Source organism: Hippoglossus hippoglossus, chromosome 6 (genome assembly GCF_009819705.1).
Source record: "Hippoglossus hippoglossus isolate fHipHip1 chromosome 6, fHipHip1.pri, whole genome shotgun sequence".
NCBI classification, from domain to species: Eukaryota; Metazoa; Chordata; class Actinopteri; order Pleuronectiformes; family Pleuronectidae; genus Hippoglossus; species Hippoglossus hippoglossus.
Window position 1 is genome coordinate 14,282,488 of NC_047156.1, and position 23,949 is coordinate 14,306,436.

The 23,949-nt window shown below is 42.3% G+C and overlaps 1 protein-coding gene across 3 annotated transcripts in view; it reads left to right on the forward strand.

The window, feature by feature from the left end:
• Positions 1-349: 349 nt before the first annotated feature.
• Positions 350-23,949, forward strand: part of LOC117762829 (transient receptor potential cation channel subfamily M member 1) — a 37,376-nt gene continuing 13,776 nt past the window's right edge. The window contains exons 1-2 of one of the 3 annotated variants that reach the window (XM_034587474.1): positions 350-2,734; positions 17,897-18,116. In XM_034587474.1, coding sequence (XP_034443365.1) covers positions 18,045-18,116 — 72 coding nt within the window. In that variant the 5' untranslated portion in view covers positions 350-2,734; positions 17,897-18,044. Of the gene's footprint in view, positions 2,735-16,008; positions 16,170-17,896; positions 18,117-22,803; positions 23,263-23,949 lie in introns of those variants that run through there. The other 2 variants (XM_034587475.1, XM_034587476.1) reach the window with 2 other exon arrangements.

Below are 23,949 nucleotides of genomic sequence, written 5' to 3' on the forward strand. Positions count from 1 at the left end.
GAGTACCAATACAGATCTATCAGCCAATATAGAGTAGTAGCTGAGTAGTTGTTGTCAAACACATATGACAAAGAAATGTAATTGAGGCTTCACATTCTACGGCTTCACCATAAACTTTAAAGAAAACACATGAACAATTAGACTGACACTCCGCCAAGGCTCAACAGTCCCCTTATGAAAGAGCATTTACATTAGGTCCAGATTTTTACTTGAATCTGCATCAAATTACCCAAACTCATAAATATCAGGCCCCGAAACATGCCTGTCTTGTTTTCATCAGGACCCAGCAATTATTCTCTGAGAATCAGAAAACCAATGAAACGTTGAAGACTCTCGTAACGTTAATGCAGGGGTCATTTTCATTTCATTCCACTGAAGTGTTGAAAATAGTGAAATGCGTTGAATACAATCCAGACAGATGCCTTCAAACTGTTTTATATCACAACCAGACATAATAAAAGCTCTGCAATGATGTAAAGCAAAACCTTGGAACAAAATAAACCAGAACAGAATGGCACTCATAGAGCTCATACAGGCCGATGCTGATATTAGAAAGTAAAGAATACCAATACAGATATATAAGACAATAAAGATTTTAAACAATTGCTAGAAGAACTACTGGCAATGATAGTTAACATGTTATCAAACACTCATGACAAAGAAATCGGATTGAGGCTTGATTCTACATTTTGACCATACACTTTGAAGAAAACACATGCTCATACAGTTGATCTCATACCTCCACCGAGGCCCAACAGTCCCCCCTCATGAAACCACATTTAAATTCACTAGACCCAGATCCTTTTTGGAAGTTTCACACACTCATAAATATTAGTCCAATAAAAATGTCAGGGTTTTTTTCATCAGAATCCATGAATTGTTCTCTGAGAAATCTGTGAAAACACCCAAGAAAATGACATTCTTGAGGTCTTCCTTGCATGGGAAAAGCCCCAGCCCTCCGCAAAATGTCATGGATATTGGTAGAGTACTTTTTGCGCAATCCAGCTAACTAACAAACAGAGATGAAAACACCTCCTCTTTAGTGGAGGCAGTGATAGTGTCTGCAGAGGAATTTACAGGAAATGTGCTTTGATGGTAAACAGCAGCAATTTCTTCTTTCGAGGTGAATCTCTGAAACAAGTATGCCACTGACTTCCTCTCCGTGTCACATTAACAAATGACCAATCACAAATGAGGAAACAATAAAGAAAAGCACACACGTCACAGAGGAACATTGAGGCGAGTGAGTTGTCTGGTCTGCATAAAAGACCGGCTGCCGCAGATCATCATCGACAAGAACTTCCTCCTGATTCTATGAATGTTACTGTGTCATCTTCTCCTCCGGGACCCTGGCCAACGAGACCGTGATCCAGCAGTGGGCTCAACTGCTTCCAACGGCCACATTATTGGCGTAGCCTGCTGAGATTCCACAGGGCTGATAATTCTTCTTCACAACCTCTCAAAAGCTTTTAATTACACCTCAGTCAAAGAAGAGACAGTGGTGTAAACATTACAGGCAAAAGCTGTTACAGTGGTTCAAATACCTGTTTAACATGTTGATTAAACCTTCTTCTTCTTCTTCAGGGATTGTGTGTACATTTGTTTTTCAGGAGTTGCTATGTGTCACGATTATGATCCATTTTCGAGTGTAATATTCTGCTAAATTTATCACCAACAGCTTGTTCTTTATTTTATTTATTTTTTTAAATATGGCGGCTGACTCTCCACAGAACCAGCAATTTACCTCAGAACCTTCCTCTGAGCAGCTCTGTGGTCTCTGCCAACTGAAAGGCAGCCAGCCACCACAGGCAATGTCTTCTTCAATTTATCCTCAGGCGAGAGACAAGTGACACCATTGTGGGGAGGAAATAGTCAAGATACAGAGCTGTGCGATATGAGGGTTCTGTCATTATCAGACGGCCATTTATTTTCGCAGTGTTAGTTTTACAGCGAGTCCGTCGGAAACATATTTCCCAGAAACCTGGAGTTAAAATCACAAGTCAATTTTTCATCAGGTTTCCAATGTTAGGTTTTCAAACGCAGTGCTGGAAAATAACATGTCCCCAGTTGCAAAGTCCTGTCAGAAAACAAACCTGCTGGTGCTATTGATTAGCAGCGAGGACACACTTGAATGTCCCTGATAAGCTCATGCACCCAAATTAACCCCACTGGTTATATCTCAAATACATTTTCAGGAATCAATCGTCTCAGATGAAGAACGTGACCAAACTCTGCTTTGTGCATGATGTTCTCAGCGATCACCCTGTGCTCCGCTTTTCACCTCTTATTTATCCACCACTTAACAAAAGGGGTCGCTTGAAACACGTTTATTAAGAATAAGAAAAAACACACACACTGCAGTGATACAGGATTAGACCTGCTTCCCTGCAGCAGCTGATGCTCTCCTGTGAGAATGAATGCACACTTTCAGCACCGTGCACAAAAGCCCACACTAGAAAGTTCCCAGTGTTCAGAGAGAGCAAGGCGATGTGGCATTCAGAGGGCCATCTGGCTGTATTATTTTACATATTCTTTCACCACAAAAAAAAAACGCGGCGTTCTTGTATTTCACGTGGTGCTTAGGAAGCCTATTCTAGCTAGAGCACGTCAAGAGGGTGTAGTTCCTCTTTCACAGGGTTATTTCCCAGAGCTGTGTAGAAACTGCGAGTGTTTATCAATTCCCACAGGGTGTTAGGCACAAGAAGGCCCGAGGAGAGCGGCTGCAGCTCCAAAGGTAACATGCAACAGTCTCTCTCTCTGTAGCTATACTGCGATCTGATGATTCAAGAGACCAGTTTTAAATTCCCCAAATTCCCAGTGCTGATTCATCAGTGCGGCAGCGTCTAAACAGCACACTGTCTGGCACTGACATGAAGTTCTCGCAATCTGATTGGCCTTCTCGCTTCTGTTTGTAATGGGAGAGATGTGTTTTCAGGCACAGGACAGTCTGACCACTATTAGCAATCTGGTCGAGCATGTTGTGTCAAGGCCTGGCTCTGAAGGCAAGGAGGAAAAAAGACAAAAAAGAACAATAAAAATAACATGAAACACAACACTTGGATTGAGAGTTTTTCCTGCAGCAGATGGTGATGTTCAGCAGAGGCCAAAGATCTCGGGCTTATCTGAGTGTCATTCCACTGTTACATCAGCATGCTAACACGTTGACAATGACAACGCTAACATGCTGATGTTTGGAGGTTTAGTATTTATTTAGTATTTTTATTTATTTACATAGACTCTAAATAAATATAGACGATGCGTCCCCACTTCCTATAGGACAATAAAGTAGCCCACAGACGGGTGCGGCCATCTTGTGTTTTTAACGTTATTTAGAGCCAGAGTTTGTGCAGTAGTGATCCTGGTGTGGAGATCCAATAATCATTTTCGACCAATCGCAAGTCAGTCTAAGCTGTCAAGCATTGCGTTGTTAGAGCATCAAAAAACTAAAACCAAACATACCAGAAAAATCCGCACCTGAACAAACATCGATGTGATAAGAGCTAACTATAAATGACTGAAATAATCTTTAAGGAAAAGATTATTTAATATGTGTGACATCTTAGTTTGGGCCACGTCCCATCTGCTAACCTAAAGGAGGCGGGGTTTATAACCCCTACTGCAGCTAGCCACCAAGGGTTGATCAAGATTATTTGGCCTCACTTTTGGGGAGCTGTCACGTCATACATCTTTACAATACTTATTATGTTTTTTCATCAAAACAGAACTTTTCTTGTAATCGTAATCATTTATTAACTAAAAAGTTTCTACTGGATTTCCTTTAATTCAGAGCTGAAGTTGCTTGGGCAATCCAACTTCCCTTAAATGGAAAATCAGCCAGCTCTTATCAGAACTGAAAAAAGCACAGCACTTAAGGATGTTTTGGTGCGGAGCCAGTCTTTCTGGAAATGTCATGTGCCTTATCTGTTACCGACTCGACAAGTAAAAATCAGATACCACAACTCTCTGATAAAAAAAACAGCGTATGACGTTATTTGAGCTGTGAGAACAGACACAGAACATGAGGTGCTATGGCGTCAGCCCCACAATGCTGCCACTTCTTTGTGTTGCTCTACAAAGCTCAGTCATCCTTAGTGACACACGAGCAGTCGGGCCTCATGACTAATACTGACAAAACAGGTGGCAATTTTACCTGTATAGAAGAAAAGAGGATTAGTCACGCACAAGACGTTAAATAGGTGTCGGAGGGTAAACATGATCATATAAGTCAACAGTGTGAGTCTGACACACTCCCTCTGTAGGTCACTGTAACAACAAACCACATGAACCGCAGTTTCAAGGTTTTTACGATTTAAGATTACATGTAGCATATATATGAACGCAGTGATCACATGAGGCCAAATGAGTCAGTCAGGTGCAACTGTGACAAAGTGCAGCCTGGCTGCTGTCGAGCAGGATATACTGGTTACTTTATTGGGTCCTTATCATCAAGCCTCTACTGTCCTAACATTTCCATTAGACACGCATAGAGCAAACAGGAGACTGAACAAATACTTCTGAGAATTCGGGACAAAAGTGAAAGCCAAATAACGAGTTGGCACCAAACAAGCCCACACGTCTGTTCTTCCTCTCCATGCTGGTCAGAAACGTTCTCGTGTTTTATTAAGAAAGGATTATTACCAAAGTGCTGTTTGTCAGTCAACTTATTCTAAAGTTTGTTTTTTCTAAAAGTGTATCTTGAGTGGAGCTTAATTTCTAAAATAACATTTTTCTTTTCTTTCTTTCCATGATCTTAATGAAATATATATATTAATGATATATAGGCCTATACATGGCTACAGGTAGCAGCCAGTTGGTTTATTTTAGCATAAAGATGTGAAGGGAAACAGCCCGTCTCAGTCAAGATAACAGGATCCATATATCCATGACATGGTCTGGCACATAACTCTCTGTGAATCCACAAATTGTCATGTATACATGCTTTTAAACACACAAAATAATGTTGTAATGAGGTTAAGAGGCTGTCGTGACCTTCAGACAGAGACAGGCTAGCTGTTTCCACCTGCTTCAAGTCTTGATGCTAAGCTAATTGTCCTCATGCAGGCCTTACGCAGATTTAGCAGGCAAACAGGATAGTGGCATTGTACTTGTCATCTAAGGCTACAACCATACTGCTGTCCTTTCATTAGAAAACGCATCAACACTGCTACAGATTCACCAGCCGTCCACACTACTCCGAAGTTTTAGAGCCGCTAAAACTGCTAAGTTTGGAAACGCTGCTGGCCACGTTTTAGTTTGAAAACTCCAGGGCTGCGTTTTAGTCTGGACGAGCAGAAACAGACATGTTGGAAATGATGAAGTAGACCCACTCGCTTGCTGACTGGGTCTTTTCTGTCATGAAGTAGACCTCGCTGATTCGTCAGGCTCATGTCACATGACCCCGTTCTGGAATAAAATAACCCCCATTAGCCTCTGCTACCAGTGTAGAACGCAACATGGATAATCAATAACAAGTTGCTGACCCTGTTGTCTTTGCTAACAGCTGTTGTGCTGTTAAATTCTGAATTTTACAATGATACAACTGCTCACATGCATAGGAGAAAAAGGTGTTATTTGAGCAGTCTGCAACAATTCCTGTTTACACCGGCACATGATTGCCTTCCTGTTTACACCGGCACATGCATGCCCGGTGTACGTGAGCAGTCACATGATGTTAATATGATTAGATTCAATTTAATAAGCAGCCAAAACTGCTGTGTGGACAGAGGTTGTTTTAGTTTGAAAACTGGTCTTCAAATGAAAACGAAAATGTATTGATGTAGACTAACTCTTAGCAAGAAAGTGAGTAACCAGGTAAAACTCTTTCCAAATTCATCGAACTATTCCTGGAGGTAGTTGAATCTTGCCTTCAGCAGCTTTATTGTGTTATAAAGTGTTCACATTAACGAGGTCAGACAATAGTATATGCAGTTCATAGACAGTAAATGCCTTGTGTAAACAACTTGCACGCCTGTAAAAGCTGCTTGTGCACATAAGGAAATGATTTTATGGGTTGAGGTAGAAATTACCTGCTCGGGCAGTTAACATGCAGATTTACACACAAAAGCAGTGCAGGGCCGTTTGTGTAGATGCTGTCCCGCAGGTGTGTCACTCTTCAACAACAACTAGTAAGTTGAGACCGGAAGAAAGATGAGGAAGTGTAGCACAAAAGAGAACTCAAAGGTGCTCTGTGAGGCACCTTGCACGAAGAGGGTGCACACTGGGAAGGGGGTTGGCTGCATCAGTTCACAGAAGGGTGGGAGGTGTTTGTTGTCGAAGAAGGAGTTCAGCTTGGTCGTCATCCTCCCTCTGCCTGTGCCTCTAGGCCGTCCACGTTCAGCCACACAACAGAGGCAGCCTTTTTCACCAGTATGTTAATCCTGCCTGCCTCCCCCGCCTTGGTGCTGCCTCCCCAGCACAGCACCACAAAGGACAGAGTGCGGCCCAACACCCATCGGTGGAACATTTTGAATCGTCCGTTGTAAAATATGAGAGCAGAAGAGCCTCCTCAAGACAATCCACTCTATCCTATGACGTGAAAGCGATGACTGCCATGTATGTGCCGTTGAGTTCAAACTCCACGTCATTGCTTGACCCCAGGCTAACGCTGAGCCATGAGTATGTACTGCCATCTTTGTCCCTTTACATCACAGCGTGGTGGCTTTGTCTGCTGCACACAATACAGCTCAAAAGAGCAAAGTGAAGCGGACACAGTTTTGTTTTTGCTCCCATTTGCTGGTCAGTAGTGGCCCTATTCAGAATGCATTGATCAGTGCAGTGGCGGGGGGGGGGGGGGGGGGGGGGGGGGGGATGAGCCTCGCAGGCACTGGTGAGGGGAAGTGGCTCAGAAACACACCATTCAGCTCGGTGGTGAGTCCGCGGGCGCTGCATTATCCACTGTGCTGATGCTGTGGGGATGAGGGTATCTCTTCTAGCGCCATTCAACAGAGGCACTTATATGGCATGTCATCCACGAGGAATGAACATGGCCTGTGACAGCACTGAACACTGCAACTGAAGACATATATAACTTGATGCGAGACATTACGGCTCCAACTGGCGATCATTTTCATCAATGATTTATCTGCTGATGACTTTTGTTTTAGTAGAATGGCACTCTGTGAACACACACCTCCACCAATGCCCAACAGTCGCCTTACATTTCACCCACTCACAGAACTCAGTTGCTAACATGCCTGATTTGTTTCCATCACGATCCAAGACTCTTCCTGGGAAAACCAGAAAATATATATTCAGCACTGTTAAAGAAAGTGACAAAATATTTCCTGGATAGATAGATAGATAGATAGATAGATAGATAGATAGATAGATAGATAGATAGATGGGTGGCATAAACAAGCGTCCATGACTTTTTATGATGTGACCTCATTCCCCCTTTGCCCATGTGTTTGGTGCAAATTCCTTACATGTCTTCCACTTTCTTTTACGCACGGTTATGGGTCAGTTTGGAGCGAGCAGGGCGCACGAACCACCGCCTTCAACTCTATGTGAGGCAGCTAGAGTTCAAAAAGGGAGGCTTAATTTCAAAACATACGCTTTCCACAGAGGTGCTCTTGCATCACATGGTTGTTTTCACCGCTTCGACCCGAGTGCGCTCTAAAAGTCAGCGGGTTCACAAGTGGGCGAGGCTCCACGCAGACTGGTGCACACGCAGCCCTGCTGCTCGGTTTATGAACCAGGCGGACCGCGTGGATGCGCTCCGGTGCGCGCTGGAGGCCTGGAGATGAGAAGGGGGAGCATCTGCGGCAGCGTCTCGCCTTCTCAAAGTTCCCAGCTCCCGCTCCTCGCCGTAACAACACCATCTACAGGGGATGCACGTTGTTTATCCTCGAATGACCCCAATGCCGGGGCGAGAACATCCCGTTCCTGCGATATTAATAGCCCTCCTTGCGTCACCAAACTGTGGCGGACCATTTTGCTAGACACGCAACGGAGCCACAAACTGTGCCAGCAACACATTCTGCTCCAAAGCAAACATGGTTATAAAACAGGTAGTCATCATTCCCCGGCAGCTGTCTGCGCCTGGCGCGCACAGTCAGTGTGATTATACCACTTGTTAAGTGTCACACACACGTTGTTATTAAGGAGGTGAGAGGGGGACAATAAGTTTAGCCAGTGCGCGTTCAGGGAGTTTTTAGTGTCACTTTGTGTCCATGTATAAACACACAATGAGTCACTCTTTCAGAAACACAACTCCGCATAGTGATTTTCCAGCCCGACAGTGCAACACAGTTTTGTGACAGGAGGAGGGAGAGCCAGTGTTGTTGATGAGCTGAAAGCCATAGCCCCACAATACACAATAAGCCATATGTTAACTCAGTCCCTTCCCCCATGTCCTGGCCTGCATAGCTGCATAGGAGGGGGTGGGTTAATAGTGGTGGTGGTAGAGGGGGGGGGGGGGTCTGTTGCTATGTTCTCTGGATGTCTCCTGTCTGGAGGATCTATGGAGGCAGGCTGAATTTTGAGGGCTGACATGGCAATGTGTGTATGTAGGTCAGCAACAGTGAAATAACTCAGGCAGCCCCAAAGCACACAGGCAACGTGCATGTGTGCAGCGCCACAGTGCAAATCTTTACATAATGGTTGTAAACGGACAGACTGGGCCTGTGCCTCCACCAGTCTTGTCGTGAGGGTGGTTCTTGTGTTGAGCCCAATGTCTTTTAATTTCATCCCTTTGATACTGCGACTGCACAGCGGCCCCACACCTGCATCAACAAGCGCATGAGTCAAGGCATTCACCGCTGGAAAGATGCATGTTTCCAGACGCCAAATGAAACATCCTGTAAAGTGACTCAAATGATGCAGATGTGGGAAGTGGGAGTTTTGCAGTAGAATCCACTTTTGCGGAGCTTTATCGGTGAGATGAGCTTCTTCAGCTCCCATTAAAACAGCTTAACTTAGCATGAGTTTAAGAAGCCTCCGGACTTTTTGGTGAATGATGGCGTAGAATGTGAATTTGCAGGTTCGGGAGCAAATGAAAACACAGTCTGCTGGTGAAGATAAAGTTGAAATTAAATCGCCCTTGAGTCATATTTGTTTCGTCATCTGCTGTTGTTGTTGAGAATCAACGTGAGCGTATACATGTGAAGAAGCGATTGTGTCCTGAACAGGCAGCTGCTGGTTTTTGATTGAGAATCACATTTTTTCCTGAAGTTTCGTGTAGAATCATGAAAGCAACTAAAACATGTACCTTACATGCTTTGCTGCAGGGGAGGTTCTGTGTCACAGCAGCTGTGTCTCAGTCAAACCCCACTTCCTGTGTGGGTGTGAGAAAACAGTTTGACTTTAAGGGCAATGATTTGATTTACAGACTTTTAGAGACACGTACCTGCACATGCTGCTCAAGATGAGAGCGGGCTGGTGCTCGCATTAAGACCTCAGCATAACTTCAAGACCCCAAAATCCCTCGAGCTTTGAAGAACATCTGGATTCACAGCAGGTGCATGAATAATGTGGGAGTGTGGCGCGGTTGATAAGGTTAATGAACACGAGGACATGACTTGGTGTGAATCAATCGTCAGCGGCAACGTTTGATTAATTGCATTTCACATCCTTGAGTTTCATTTCAGACCCATCATTCACATTTTACAGCTGTCACATGGCTGAAGAGGTTTCTCATGACAGTAAAGCTGCTTTCAGACATTTACTGAACTCACATTTTCTGGTGGGGCTGTCAGCATGGACGGGGATTAAAACAGATAATGAGCCGAAACGCTAGTGTGGACAGAGAACTTTCTGGTTTGAAAACGCCCCCAAAGAACGTAAGAGAACGTAGCCTTTAGCCTCAGTCAGCTGAGGTCTTTAAAGATTTGTCTGCAGCCCCGACCGATTACCTTACTGCTGTTTGCATAGTCTCCCAGCACCATCTGTGTTTCAGATCATCCACAGGCAGTTCTAATTACAGTCACAGGCAAGAGCCCATAGATAATGACAATGGTGCTATGATCAGCAGGATTAGACACATGCTCGACTTGCTCTGACTTGGGCCTTTATGGCCGCCCTGTAAGACACTGTGCCCAATCAATGAGGAGATGAGAACCTCACTGGCTCTTTGTCTCAAGCTCAGACACACAAACAATGCTATTTCCTTTTTAACGAACGGGTGTTTCTCTTCCACGTCACAGCTGCAGACCTGCACTGACGGTCAAAGGTTTGAGAACACCCCCCCCCCCCCCCCCCCCAGTTTTCTATTTCTCATTTAAGCAGTTAGGTCCAGTGAATAATATTTACATACGTCCGCCTTGATGTTTGAGTCACTTGAGGCTGGAGGAGTCTGGAACAGTCCAAGCTCATGGCTCTCTCTTCCCACATAATACTGTGTTTCTCTGTATGCCCCAGTCATAGAAACATCTCTGTGAATTATACAGAGCCGGCGTGGCATTAACAACAGCCTGTGGCTCCGATGAAGCTCTAAAAATATTGACCGTTTTTGGCTCGTAATTCCCAGTAATCTCGCTCACAGCAGTACTTGGGCTGTAGAGGAAATCAAACAAGCACAGCAATGACTATTGATTTTGCTTGTTTACATCCAATTCTGACATTCATTTGCATCTATTACACTGTGTTCTGTGACTGGAGACGTCTGACGCAGGCCGTGACTGTGTCGAGTGGCTTCGGTTCCTGGTGCGAAAAGTGCTGATCGGCACTTTTTGTGTTTTTTGTCAGTCTAGCTGTCTGTTCCCGTCTCACATCTCCAGAGTGTTAATGCAGTTTAAATATTTCTTTCCGTCAGTCCATCACATGTCGGCCCCTTAAAAGGTCAAGGAAAGAGTAGGGGGGAAAAGGGCTTCTGAGTGTGAATCCCGCATCTGGTTGTTTGGATCTTGGACTACAAGTTGATTCTGGAAGTTTACGCAGCTGAGCACAGGACTCGACATCCCCCCCCTCCTCCAGTGAGAAAGAGCTGCTGGGGAAGGGCTTATGTGCTTTCCCCTGACAGCACAGACGCTGCAAACACAAACACGGAGGTTTATGAAACCCCTCTCTGATCATAGGAAGGAGCCACTGTTCTGTTCGTTTTGACAGATATCGTGAAATGGAGTCATGGGTTGGAGAAACTTCCTGCGGGTCAAGAGAGCGGCACTTTTACAGCTCCACTGCAGCACATGGATTCCCTCTTAACCTTTGTGTGGGGCCCCAGGTCAATCGCGGAAATGCCTTATGCCAGCATGCAATCACTGAGCAGGCAGAATAGAGATACATAAACAGGCTAGACGATTAACCGCTCCGAGCAGGAGATTCATGGAATGCATTTCTCCCAGGGGACAGGTTTCCAGGAACAGCTTTGCTCAAGTGGTGTGCAGTGAGCCACTCCGCGAGCAGAGGCAGGCAGAGCTGGGTGTGCACGAGCCTGCCGTGGTGTTTCACCAGAGGAGCTGTTAGCCTTGTGCACACAGACCTACATTCTGCCACGCCTGCTTCCTATCCACTTCCCTAAAACCCATTTTGTGCTGACGGTGGAGTACAGAGCGACCACTCCTCTCAACATATGCCTTATCATCAGTGTTATCCTCATAAGCTGCAACCTTCAGGAAAAACCAAGGGCTCAACACGTCCGCAATTTTACCCTTCAGCCAATTCTGCCCCCTCTCGAGCCCCAGACATTGTAAACATCCTTTTTCTGACATGCGTGGACACACCCCTCAGCTCTGAGACGTGGCCCATAGGGGGCTTCTTCCTCCTTCACCTTCTAAAAAAAAGCTCCTTATCATTTACGCACATGTATACTCTATATTAGTATAAGTTATTATTTTTGAGAGGAAGAACCCTTGACCCTTTTCAACCTGAGAAGATCTAAGCTTTCCAGCTCCTGACAACAATCTGCTTTTATTTTCCTGTGCATCTTTAGATGTAGTGTTAGATTAGCTTGTTTTTCTGCAATACAGTGAACAAGTGTTAGCCATAAACTTTGACTATTGGATTATATCGTATTGGTACTGCACACAAACATGTTCACAAAGGCATCACAAAGTAGCAACAGTGCATTTACTGTAGATATATGAAAAGATAAACAAATGGACACAAGAACAATGATACCATTGGCGTAGTAATAGTAAAAGTATATATACGGTGATGATATATATGGAATGTAATGTACTGTCCACTGCGTAGAATGAGTCGAATTATGTGTTATACAGGATAAACAGTGTAAAAAGAAGACTACATGTAGTAGCAGTTGAATATGGTCACAAAAATGATAAATCATAATATGAGACACTTCAGAAATATTGGTATTATCTTTGTAAGACCTCGATATACAGAAATGTGGATAATTTCAGGGATTTCACAATTGTCACAGTGACAAAAACAGACGCAATATTTTAAGTTTTCAAAACCATATTGCCATGTTGCATGGCTTTAAAAACAACTAGTTGCATTTTGTGCTGTGTTTTAGTAAATGTTTTACAGACAACAGTCAGCAAACTAACAAATAACAATGTCAGTTACGCAACAATATCTATCATAAGTTTGCTATCATTAGACACAATAAGCCACTGGACGTGACATTACATTTTACATTAATTCTGTTGGGAACTTAGAACTGAGGGGCACTGAGGGACAACACCAAACACAGTGCAGGAGGAAACATTGAAGTACTAAGTCTGTTCAAAAGGACAAAGTGCATGAGATCAGGTGAAGAAGTGAAGTGAAAGTGCACAGTAAGTGCTAGTGGGACATGTTTGGGTGTTAGAGGTGTTAGGAGAGGAGGTTCTCTCAGAAGACACAAGTCTTTAGAGGTTCATGAAGACAGAGAGGGACACCCCTGCACTGATCACATTTGGCAGCTCAGTCCACCACCAGGGAACCACAAACGAGAACAGTCTGGACTGACTGCCTGGTCTGCAGGGAGGGCAAAGCCAGACGCGATCCTGGGAGGAACACAGTGCCTTTAGAAGGAGTGTTGAAATAGATGGGTGCAAACCCAGAAGTTGCTTTGTAGGCAAACATTAGTAACTTGAACTGTAGTCAGGCGACCGAGTACCAGAAGTAAAGCTGTAGCAGGCTAATTCCTGAGTTTGCTGAAGTGCATCTTATTACCTCTGCCCAGGGGGGATGTTTTCCTCTTGTTTGTTTGTTAGCAGGATTACGCAAAAACTAGAGGAGGAGCTTGACCCAAGGAAGAATCTATTCAATTTCAGTGTGGATGCAGGATTATTTTTTCAACTTTCTTTGACATTGACAGATAGGGAGTTCTTCTTTAGCACTAACATCCACTAACTGCTGGCTGGCATCTTAACTTGTGCGGAAGACCTTCAAACGTACAAGGGATATCCTCCATCTTGTCATATGTTCTAAAATAACATTGAAAGATTGGGCTTTTCGCAGCATTTTTGTTGATTTCTCAAATTAGAATAATTTATGTATTTTGGTTTTGAAAAATCAGGCACGTGTAGGGGACTGATATTTATGAGTGTGTGCAATTTGGTGCAGATCCAAATAAAAATCAGGACCTCTAGTGAATTTGAATGTGGTTTCATAAGGGGACTGTTGGGCCTCAGTAGGGATATGAACTCTACAGTGTGCCATTCGAGTTGCTCATAAATTCAGCTTTCAAGAGCACAATTCTGACATTTCTTTCAAAATAATAAAAAGTGAAATTGTCTGGCTTGAAATGATAGTTAAACAATATTCAGGACCGTGTTGCACACCTCTTAAATGCACCTCCCGTTGGGTTTGAGACGTACAAATCAAGCTTTTACTCGTGTCGTGTCAAATAAGCGGTTATTGTGCGGGGAACTCAGGATGCTAGACATGGACACGAAGAGTGCAGAGAGAACATGTCCTGACACGACCCGCTCATAACAAAACACTGAAGAACGTTTCCTGCCCTTCAGTTCAGGTTCATGTTCAGTGTTTGGTCTGTAAAGAGAGATGAAATGTCAACACTCACTCATTTACACATCCTTGTGGTGTGTTATCTCCCTCGACACATGTAAAGCAGCGTTTCTGTAATCTATCAGTCCAACTGCGTGCATGTTATTATCAGCCGGGTGTGTTTGTCCTCCCCCGCTGTACTGAGGGACTGAACACACCTGAAGCACCAAGGTCTCAGGTGAGGGTGTTGTCCGTCTCCCTAGCAACCAGCAGAAACACTGGGTGTTCACCAAGTCAAAAAAAACAAAACACACTACTTATTATTGTTTTATTAGCTTAGGTCACTGCAGATCACCTTGATAAAAAAAAAAGCACGTGCGAGAACAAGCTGACGTAATTCCCTTAGTTTGGTGTTTGTCTCCGTCAGGTTTCTGCACTGCTCTGGTTCTGTAAGTTTAAATGAATTGAAATGCCTGTCAGCACCTCACAGGAACAAAGAAACTCTTCCACGGCTTCAACGAGCTGCACACAGTGAGACGTCCTCTCTTTCTCATGAACACTGTCTCCTTCCAGAGAATCACACGTTGGAGTCGGCTCGGCCTAGACCTGCCTTCCAGTTGTTGGCTTCATCCCATCTGGCTTAATAGAAGAAATTAGTCACACCAGATATTTACAAGTTATCAAGTGAAGCAACTCACAGGTAGATCGGGCTTGATGCCAAACAAAGTATTGAATACAAAGGAAGCACCTCCTCTGTTTGCACATCTCTGCTTGTGGCTCTGCTGGTGGATCTCATATAGACACCACCAGATAGATCTGAAACCACAGTGACTGTCATGATGGCAGGTCAATCCCTCTGTGTGTGTGACCCCCCACACTCACAGTGATGCACAAATCCCCAGGTCATATAATAGTTCAGAGCGCTATCTTGTGGCCGAAGTTGGGAATTACATGCTCTTTGTCGTCCGCATCGTACTCTGTACATTGTGTACTGCACGGAGATACAGTCATATTAATACTTGATGAGATTATACCTTAAATTCACAAAGCTTCCCGCTCATTATTATTGTTGACAAATGAATGTACTGATTATTTACATAATCTTAATTAAACTTTATAAGGCGTTATTTATTTTCTCACATGAATTTGGGCAAAGGGGACAATGTATTTTCTAAGGAAGGAAAATCAATGAACCTCCTCTGCCAACAACAACCTCTTCAGTGATGCATTCACGTCAGGTTGGATTTACTTTAGATGTCACCTGCCACCAGTGAAGAGATGATAGTATATCAACATCCTGTTTTTGTGGGCTCCAATATCTTCTGTACTCTATATCATTCACTGCAGTTTGTTGAAAATCCATCGTTTGTTGATCAATGCGCCTGTAGTTTCAAATTGTCCGTTTTCCTCAGGCTTCAGTGTCATGTCCACATGTAGATTCATCCATCTGTTTCTGATCTAAGGGGACGGCAGTGCTAAGTAATAGTACAAATAAATAGCCAAAATATACAAAATATGAGTACAGGTAAACGTACAACATTGACTTTTCTACTTGAGGAGAAGTAAGTACTTCCTCTTAGATATACTTTAAGTATTAAAAGTACTTACTGAGTGAGTACTATCCTCTTATCCTCTTCCATAATGTAACTGTCTACTACATCATTATGGCTGAGTCTCGGCCTCTTCTGAATCCATTCTAGTTGTTTCTTCTATACAAGTGATGCTGCTGCTACAGGCAGAGTCAGATGTGACCAGTTCCCCTTATTGATCACTCTATAACAATACACAAAAAACTTATGTGAATATGTAACGGAATGCTTTGTAAAAATGTAATAGAGTAGACAGTACAAATGCTTGATAATATATGTAGTGAAGTACAGATACATGAAAAATGTACTAAAGTACAGTAATGGGTAAATGTACTTTGTTGCACTTTGACTTCCCCTTTGTATTTTTGGTCAACACCACACTTCAAACTCAGCAGCTCTCGTTGCTTCTGCTCAGCTCAGTGCTGCACCTTCTCCTGCAGATAAATAATCTCCTGCAGTGACACACACACACACACACACACACACACACACACACACACACACACACACACACACACACACACACACACACACACACACACACAAAGCCACCAGCAGATGATAAAGCTCATTTGTGTCTGCTTACGAGGAGAAATTACGCATTATCCTTCATCCAGGCAGACAACACTGAGACACATGGCTGCAATGGACAAGAGAAAAAAAGATGCATGGTGGTGGTTGTTGTTGATCGTTTGTGATTTTGACCTCAAGAAAACATCATCTGACTTTCTTCACTCGCCACAACAGGTACAGTTGCTTCCTGAGGCTTATGTGAGCTTCATTACAGTTTTACAGGATTATTATCTGATCTGAGGCGCTGACATAGACATAGACCGCCCTGCTTCAAGCAGAAGTGGGTTTGTTTTTCTCTAAATGTTTTCTCGACAGTTTTGACTGTTGCCATGGAAATTGTCCTTATTTGCCTCCTGCTACAGCTCAATTTAGTAACCAGCAGAGGGAGTCACTGGATTTCTAATTTATCTGATCTGACTCTTTTTCCATCTGTGGCTCAGGAGGTCGGAGGTTTTAGAATAATTTTCAGATTATCTATAACAATATATAAACATATAAAGATTATAAATATACATGTATACAATATAAATGTATATATATATATATATATATGAAGAAAAGAAGAAAATGTAGACATGTATAAATGTGTATATATATATATATCAATATATATATATTTATAATGTTTAAATATTTATATATTGAGCATCATATGATAGATCTGTTACATTACAATATATACAATATATTGTTCAGGTTCTTAAATGTAGAGGTCGAGGTTACTTACACATCATAGTCTCTTTTTAGATAGATAAAGATTCAGTAGAAGTAAATAATAATAATAATAATAATAATAATAGTAATAATAATAATAATAATAATAATAATACAGATAATGACACAGTAACAAGTGCAAATTTAAGGTGAACAAAAGGAAACAGTTAAAAATAAACAATAGGTAAATGTTTTCAATCAATTTGAATATCACACAGCAATAGTGCACAAATACAGAAATAATAAAATGTTACAGATGAGAAAAGGGTAAAACCTTGATAAAATAAAACATTGCAAAATGATTTTAAATGATGTTGCATGAGCAGTTGCAACAAGTTCTGTATTAAAGTACCTTACGGCTAATGGTTTCAGGTTTTTTTCAAGCTTTGTTATTTAAAAGCAAAAATAATTGCTCTAATTTGTAAGCGTTGGCTAAATTCAATTTCCTATTAGGCCATATTAGTTTTATTTTCCATTAATTTCGTTGGTTTTATGTAACAGGTACAACTCTTAACAATACTTAATATCAAGCTGCTTTGAATCTGTGCTGTGATACGACTTTATCCATGTAAAATTCTGCTGTTGAGTGGAAATGAGACAACTCCACTGTTCATTAAATTCTGCTGTGTTCATAACTGTAGTAATCAAACTGAGTGATGAGTCTGATGCTGTCCCTCTAGATTCAATTGTTGTTCAGGGTGTGTGTGTGTTGATTCTGGTGTTTTGTCTCTGCATCACATTTTGTATGTGTGTGTGTGTTTGCACCTTTCTGTTGGGACCCTCCTGTCGTCCCCCTGTCAGACACACTGAGCCTTATCTGCTGGGACAACCTCTGGCTCTGCGCCGGCTAACTTTAGCCTTGCAGCTCTCATGGTCTCTCTCTCTAAGCCTTTTTTGGGGTTGTGGTGTGCCAAAGTAGATTTACCTTCAATAACCATTTATTAAATCTCTATCCATTAGACTCTGAGGCTTCGTAAGAGCCAGCTGCATTAAGCCTGATTATGGGATGCCCGGCAGAGGGAAAGGGTCTATGTGTCAAGTGTGTCATCGAGTGATTTATATCCCTGGCTGGGATCTCTGTCTTGTCAGTCGGGCGTAAGCTGCGGAGAGGAGAGCGAAGCACCGAAGCCTTCAATGATGCTGATGAAACTTTGATGCTTTCTTTTTTCTCTAATGTGTGAACACAGAAGTTGTGGCCATGCCTTGGCTCCTTTAGTGGACATCCAGGGGTTTCTGTGTGTTTCTCATGCTGACGCTGCTGCTGAACCTTGACCTGTCGCCGCTCTCCAAGGATCCCTGTCGAAGTCAGTTTGACTCAAACTGTCCGTCGTCAACATGGACGCCAAGGGCCCGGGCTCCACCTTTAAAAGGTCCTCGCTCAAACGAACCACATCTGGCTCGCAGAAGGTAAGATGAGGTCACATTCAGCAGGTGATTCAGTGTCCCCTGTCTGAGTTAGCTCCAAACTGGAGTGCAATTATTTGTCTTTAAGAGTTTGTTTTATGTTACCCTTTGAGTTCTATTTAATTATATAAAGAGAGTAGAGTTTTAATATCAATGACAAACAACTGGATTTTTATCTTGGCTGCTTTTTGTGAACTCTTGGCGGCTTTTTGTGAAACCACATGATTATTCTGAGAATGACTGGTGCTGCACAGCTTGTGTCACATGGAGCCGTTACTATAGTCCATATTAGGGCCTAACCAATCATTTGAGAGCTTCTGCCCACAGCGTAATGACATGCATCCTTTAGGGCTGTGGGCTGTATATTAGTGAGCACATGGTCTGCACTCCCAGCCCCTGCAAACTTAGTGCTAAGTGGTGTTGGAAGCCGAGCGAGCAGCTCACTCCAGTACACCACTTTAATCCTTCATAATGGCCCAGTATGGAAGACCATGGCTTCGGCAGATTAAGGACTTTTATATCTTTCTAAAGTCTGCTTTCATGTGATTAACACACTCCTATTAACATGTCCTTGAAAGCAAGAAAGATGTGATTTTTATATTCATGCTCGCCTCTAGCTCGAATCCAATGAGCAGTGTATGCTGGGATTACACACACATACACAACACATACACACGCTGACACACACCACAAATTCACTCACTTGGTGTCTGTTTTGTGGAAACATCTTACTATAGAACTGCATATATATATAAATTTCTTTCTCTAAAATGTAAAAAGATGGAAGATATACTGAAATATAAAACACATAATGCGTTTCAAACTCAACTTTTGTTGATTAAATGTACCTCCTATCTATAACCATCACCAACATTTTCCTGTACTGAAACGTTTAGTTTATTACTGAGGCAGATTCTTCACTATGTGGCTAAATCAGCTCCTGATGTACATTTCAGCTGCACATCTGACACTGGCGTCCCTAAAAGTATCCAGTGGGAGAGGGTTTCTATACGTTAATGGAGGCATTATTGGGTGAGATTAATATTCTGTGTACAATCCACAGCCTCTTTATATATATGAGCTTTTACTCCGTCAAGCAACCAGCAATGTCATGGCTCTCCGCTGAATTTTTTATGAGATCGGATATGTTGCTAAATATAAACTCATTGGCAGCACAAACCAGACGGCTGACAGCCAACATTGTCCTTTTTTTTCTGATCATGCATAGTTGTCATGCTTGACAGTCTTTAATCGTGGATTTATCTGCTTTATTTAAACGATATACTTCATTATTTACAGTGGGCCGTGGTATGAAGGATGAGGATTTACTCTTCATCCATGGTATAGTGCATCAGAAATTGAAGGCAATATCCCTTGGAAGTGTTTGGACAGATTAGATTTGAGGGTAAAAGTCTCTAACAGAGAGCACATTCAGTTAAATACGTTCACATGATATTACTTTGTCTGTTGCCATAAAGATGCTGCCTGTAAAGTCCCATCTACCCAGCTGACTACTGACCTTTTACCTATTTTACTGAGATATTATATCTAATATGTCAATAGTGAGGAAAGAAATGGACTGAAAGCGTCTTTAGTTTAACGGGTTAGACTGATCAGAGAGAAGTTTTGTATTCAGACGATTAGAAAACCAAATTAACTAAATTAATAAAAGCTGTTCAAGCAACAAAATCAATACAAATCGGACTGAGAAATTCAGCATTTTTCACAGTGCTTTTTTTCTTTGTGTGAGATCATATGACTGTGTGATGTAAGCATCAGGCTCAGGTCAGGTGAGGGCCAAGAATCTTTAAAAAGCTTTAGGATTCAGGTCAGGGTTGAGCATGAATTATACTGGGGCTGTGGGACCAGAGCCGGGCTGAAGCTCTGAGTTTGGTGAAAACTAAGACTTAAAGGAGTAAGAGCCTCAAATGTTGCAGCAAAGACAAGTTAAATGGGTTTATGTCACTGAAGGACAAACATAGAGAAGTTATTGTATTAAATTATGAAGCAGACCAAGTGGAAAATATAAAAGCTGTGGTCTTAGCGAAGGGCAAATCTGTTGATTCTGCTCTGTAGATGGTAAAACTTTTACATCCTATACACTAACACGTCTAAACATGGTGACATGTTAGCAATAGGATGACTCTCTTTATATTTATGCTGCAGAATCAAAGAGTGTTTGAAAAACAGTTTTTTAAAAATATAACCCAGCATGCAAGTCAAACGTTTAATAAAACAACCACTGTCAAAAAAACACTTTTCTTCTAATATGTGACCTGCCGTCAAACCTCAGCAGATTTATAAATAACCGTCCGTTGCCCAGGTGTTATCTCTACGCCGATTCCATGAAAATCTCCATTTATTCTCTTTTCCTATCAGGGTTTTTCTTTAGGGGAAAAACACAGGGAAACAGTGTCTTTAAAAAACGTCTTATGACTCCCTCAACTCTCGGGGATAATCAGTGACATGTTGGACTCATGTGATGGCTAACTGGATTTTCAAACTCAGAAGCACAATGAGAGCATTTACAAACAGGGCAGAGTGAAAACAGTTAGCTTCACAGTTAATGCAAATTTGCCTATCCAGAGCTTGTAACTCGAGTTGTGTCGCCTTCTTCCAAATATCTTTCCCCTCAAGTGAAAATACGTAAAAAGGCAGCGCTTTATTCGGTTCACGTGAGATGGACCATGGGTCTGGAATATTTTTTTTTTCGCCAGTGAGGGAGTCTTCATGGGTTTCCTTCCTGTCACATAGCATCAAACTCGAAGCACGTCGCCATTCAATACCAAAGCTGAGCAATTAGTTGCTTTTATCTTCGACCCTGGAGACATCACATTCCTCACAGGACCCCCAAATCCTTTCTGATCTATTTCACTTGTGCTGATGAGGCTTTTGTTGTTCGAATTCCGTCGTTACTGAAATCAATATTCAGAACGAATGATTCCTCGTCGTTCTCTACTTTATAAAGCCACCAACTCGAAAGCATGCATCATGTGCATCCCGGTCACATATCAGCATACAGAAATACAGGCATCATTATACCCTTTCCTTAAAACTGCTGGGGCTGAATGGTCCATGTAATTGTAGCTGAACTGGAACAAATGTGCTGTGATTTAGCTGCTCGCTAAGCCGTGGGTCAGGAGACCGGGACCATGTGATTCCAGCGCAGAGAGGCATTAATGTATGGCACACAGTGTATGTGGACTGTAGGTGTCTTCACTTAATACAAACATGGTATTTACAACATTGTGAAACTGGTGGAATGACTTTCCCCAACACACCGAATGATATGCATATTTGCAGTATTGCAAAGCAGTGGCCTAATATTTAAGAGAAGGAACATTGCATCAAGTACAGCTAATGAAATAGTCATGAATTTGTTTCCTGTGTCCTCCTCAGCAACGCACCACTTCTAATGTTCATCTCACACAGTTGCCTTTTGTTTTCCACCAGCGTTTCCTCAGAAAACGGAGCACGTTGGAATGAATGTTGTTTATTGTTCCGGGGCTTGTCTTAAGTCGTGTTAATATGCCTGGCGTGACACAATCTGATCCCACGGTATCTAATTCTTTAAGGTTTTTGCTGCTAAGTGCTCAGAGGCAGCTCGTAACGAGGCGGCTGGCTGCTGACTGGATTTTGGTTTTAATTGCTGTGGTTAATGAGTTTAAGTAAGCTGAAATAACTGCGTCATACTGGCCAAACCCTTCTGGAAATGCGCTTTGTTTTCTCCAGCTATAATTAACAGTGGCCCATGTGCAATTTTTTTTTCAAATTTTTCTACCAGTTGCCAGGACCAAACGGGGCAAGTTGGGGTGGGTGTGTGTGTGTGTGTGTGTGTGTGTGTGTGTGTGTGTGTGTGTGTGTGTGCCAGGCTTCTCTCTCTCTTTGTCTCCTTGAGACATCAGTCACCGACCTCCCTCGTCTTTTTTCACCAACAAGACTTATTACAGTCGGGCTCAAACTGCTCCTTTCAACCATAAAAGGAGCGATTATCAAACCCTTTCACAAGAGGAAGGTTTTAAATGAGTATCTGCACCTCGGAGCTTTTTAACTCCATCTCAGCTTCCAGCCCACCTAATGCCTTCCTCTGGTTATTTCAGCACGTACCTGAAGCCCTTAATAGTTTTAAACTGATAGGCCACCATGTACAATAAACATAATTCAGTTTAAACTGATTTAAAACTTGAAGTTCACCATGTACAATACACATAATTCAGTTTGAACTCATTAAAAGATCTGAGTTGACATTCCCCTATAAAAAAGAAGCCTAATCCCCCCCCCCCCCCCCCCGCCATTTAGCTTTAAAAAATTGAAAGTCAAACTGCTGCCTGTATGTTAAATGTAATGTTGCTGTTTGTTAAATTCACCCTGCTGGTTGGGTATTTATTATACATGTGTACTGGAATCTCTTTAACACTATCGTTCTTTGAGGATTAAAAGAGTATTGAATTGCTCCTCTGCTGAGTTTTTCCTTGACACCACAAAAACAAGGTGGGTGGAAATGGAGATTAACTGCAATTAGCAGCGAGTGACCTTGCCCCCAACTGGAGACCAGTCATGTCTTAACAAGGCGCCTTCCAAAAGAATGCCTGCATCCAATTCTCTCAATTATGCAAATTGGGTTGAAATCAAAGTAGTTGGAGGGGGTAAAAACTTTCAAATTAATAGTTGGAGAGCCTCTGAACGACACTGCAGTCCCTGCGTGGTCGGCCGCTCTGCTCTGTCTTCTCACACAAACTAAAGATCTTCCACACTATGAAGTGAACACAAAGAAAGGAGTTTCAACAAATTGGGAGATTAGGGGCCGGGTATCAAAGTAGATTTATTGTGCCTTGTTCAAGCGAAGGATGAAAATACCCTGTGGGCATGGAGAGGTTGGTCATGGGACTCCCAAAAGGATTACCTTGAACTGGAGTCATGAGACTTGGGCGAACAAAGACCCTGCTCACATGCTCATCATATTAACTGGCCCTCATAAAGTGAAGAAGTTTCATGTCCTGTGGGATTCAATAAGAGCACTTGACTGGGAGAGCAGCAGCAGGAGAAAGCTCTGGCAGAGACTCAGCAGACGCTAGACCTCTCCACTCTCCAGGCTTTAACTCCAGCAGCCTTAACGATAGGACTCCGCAGCTCGGACCGAAGACTATCCGTAAGTGCATCTACAATCTACAGCAGCAACTTTTTTTATTTTTAACACTTTTGTGACAGAATTATTTCGATGCTGGCGAGTGGCAGGAGATGTTGTTCGATTTATGGTACCTTGAATCTGAATTTAGATGTGGTGAATGTCAGCAGGGCAGCACAGTTTGAGTTGTGAGTGCTCAATGATGCACGACAACACTGAGATGGAAAATTGCTGAGACAAGACGGACACAAAATAGACGGAAACAACCACAACCAGTTGGTCTTTTAAAAAAATACATCAGGATGGTAGTATTTTTACAAAAACCTGATGGGCAGTATTTGTAATTTACATACACACAGCATTATTGTGTTCTTAAAGGAATAGTTTAAATTGATATATGACACTTATTGACTAAAGAATACTTTGGATTGTGTAGATTAATATTCTTAGTTAAATTAATTGTATCTTCTGATTTAGCAAATCATTACTGACTAATTAAATCTACAGAACCAAGTCATTTTTAGATGACTGTTTGGGATAAAGACAAATTCAAATGAATGAATCTTGTATAATATCAGCTCTACAATATAAACAATATAATGGTTAATATTTCTTTATTTACACAAAAGTGTGTCTTTGCAGTTCTGCCGCAGATCAGCAAAAGAAATCAGAGTATGATATAAAGATTTATATTATAGTTATAGTTCATGA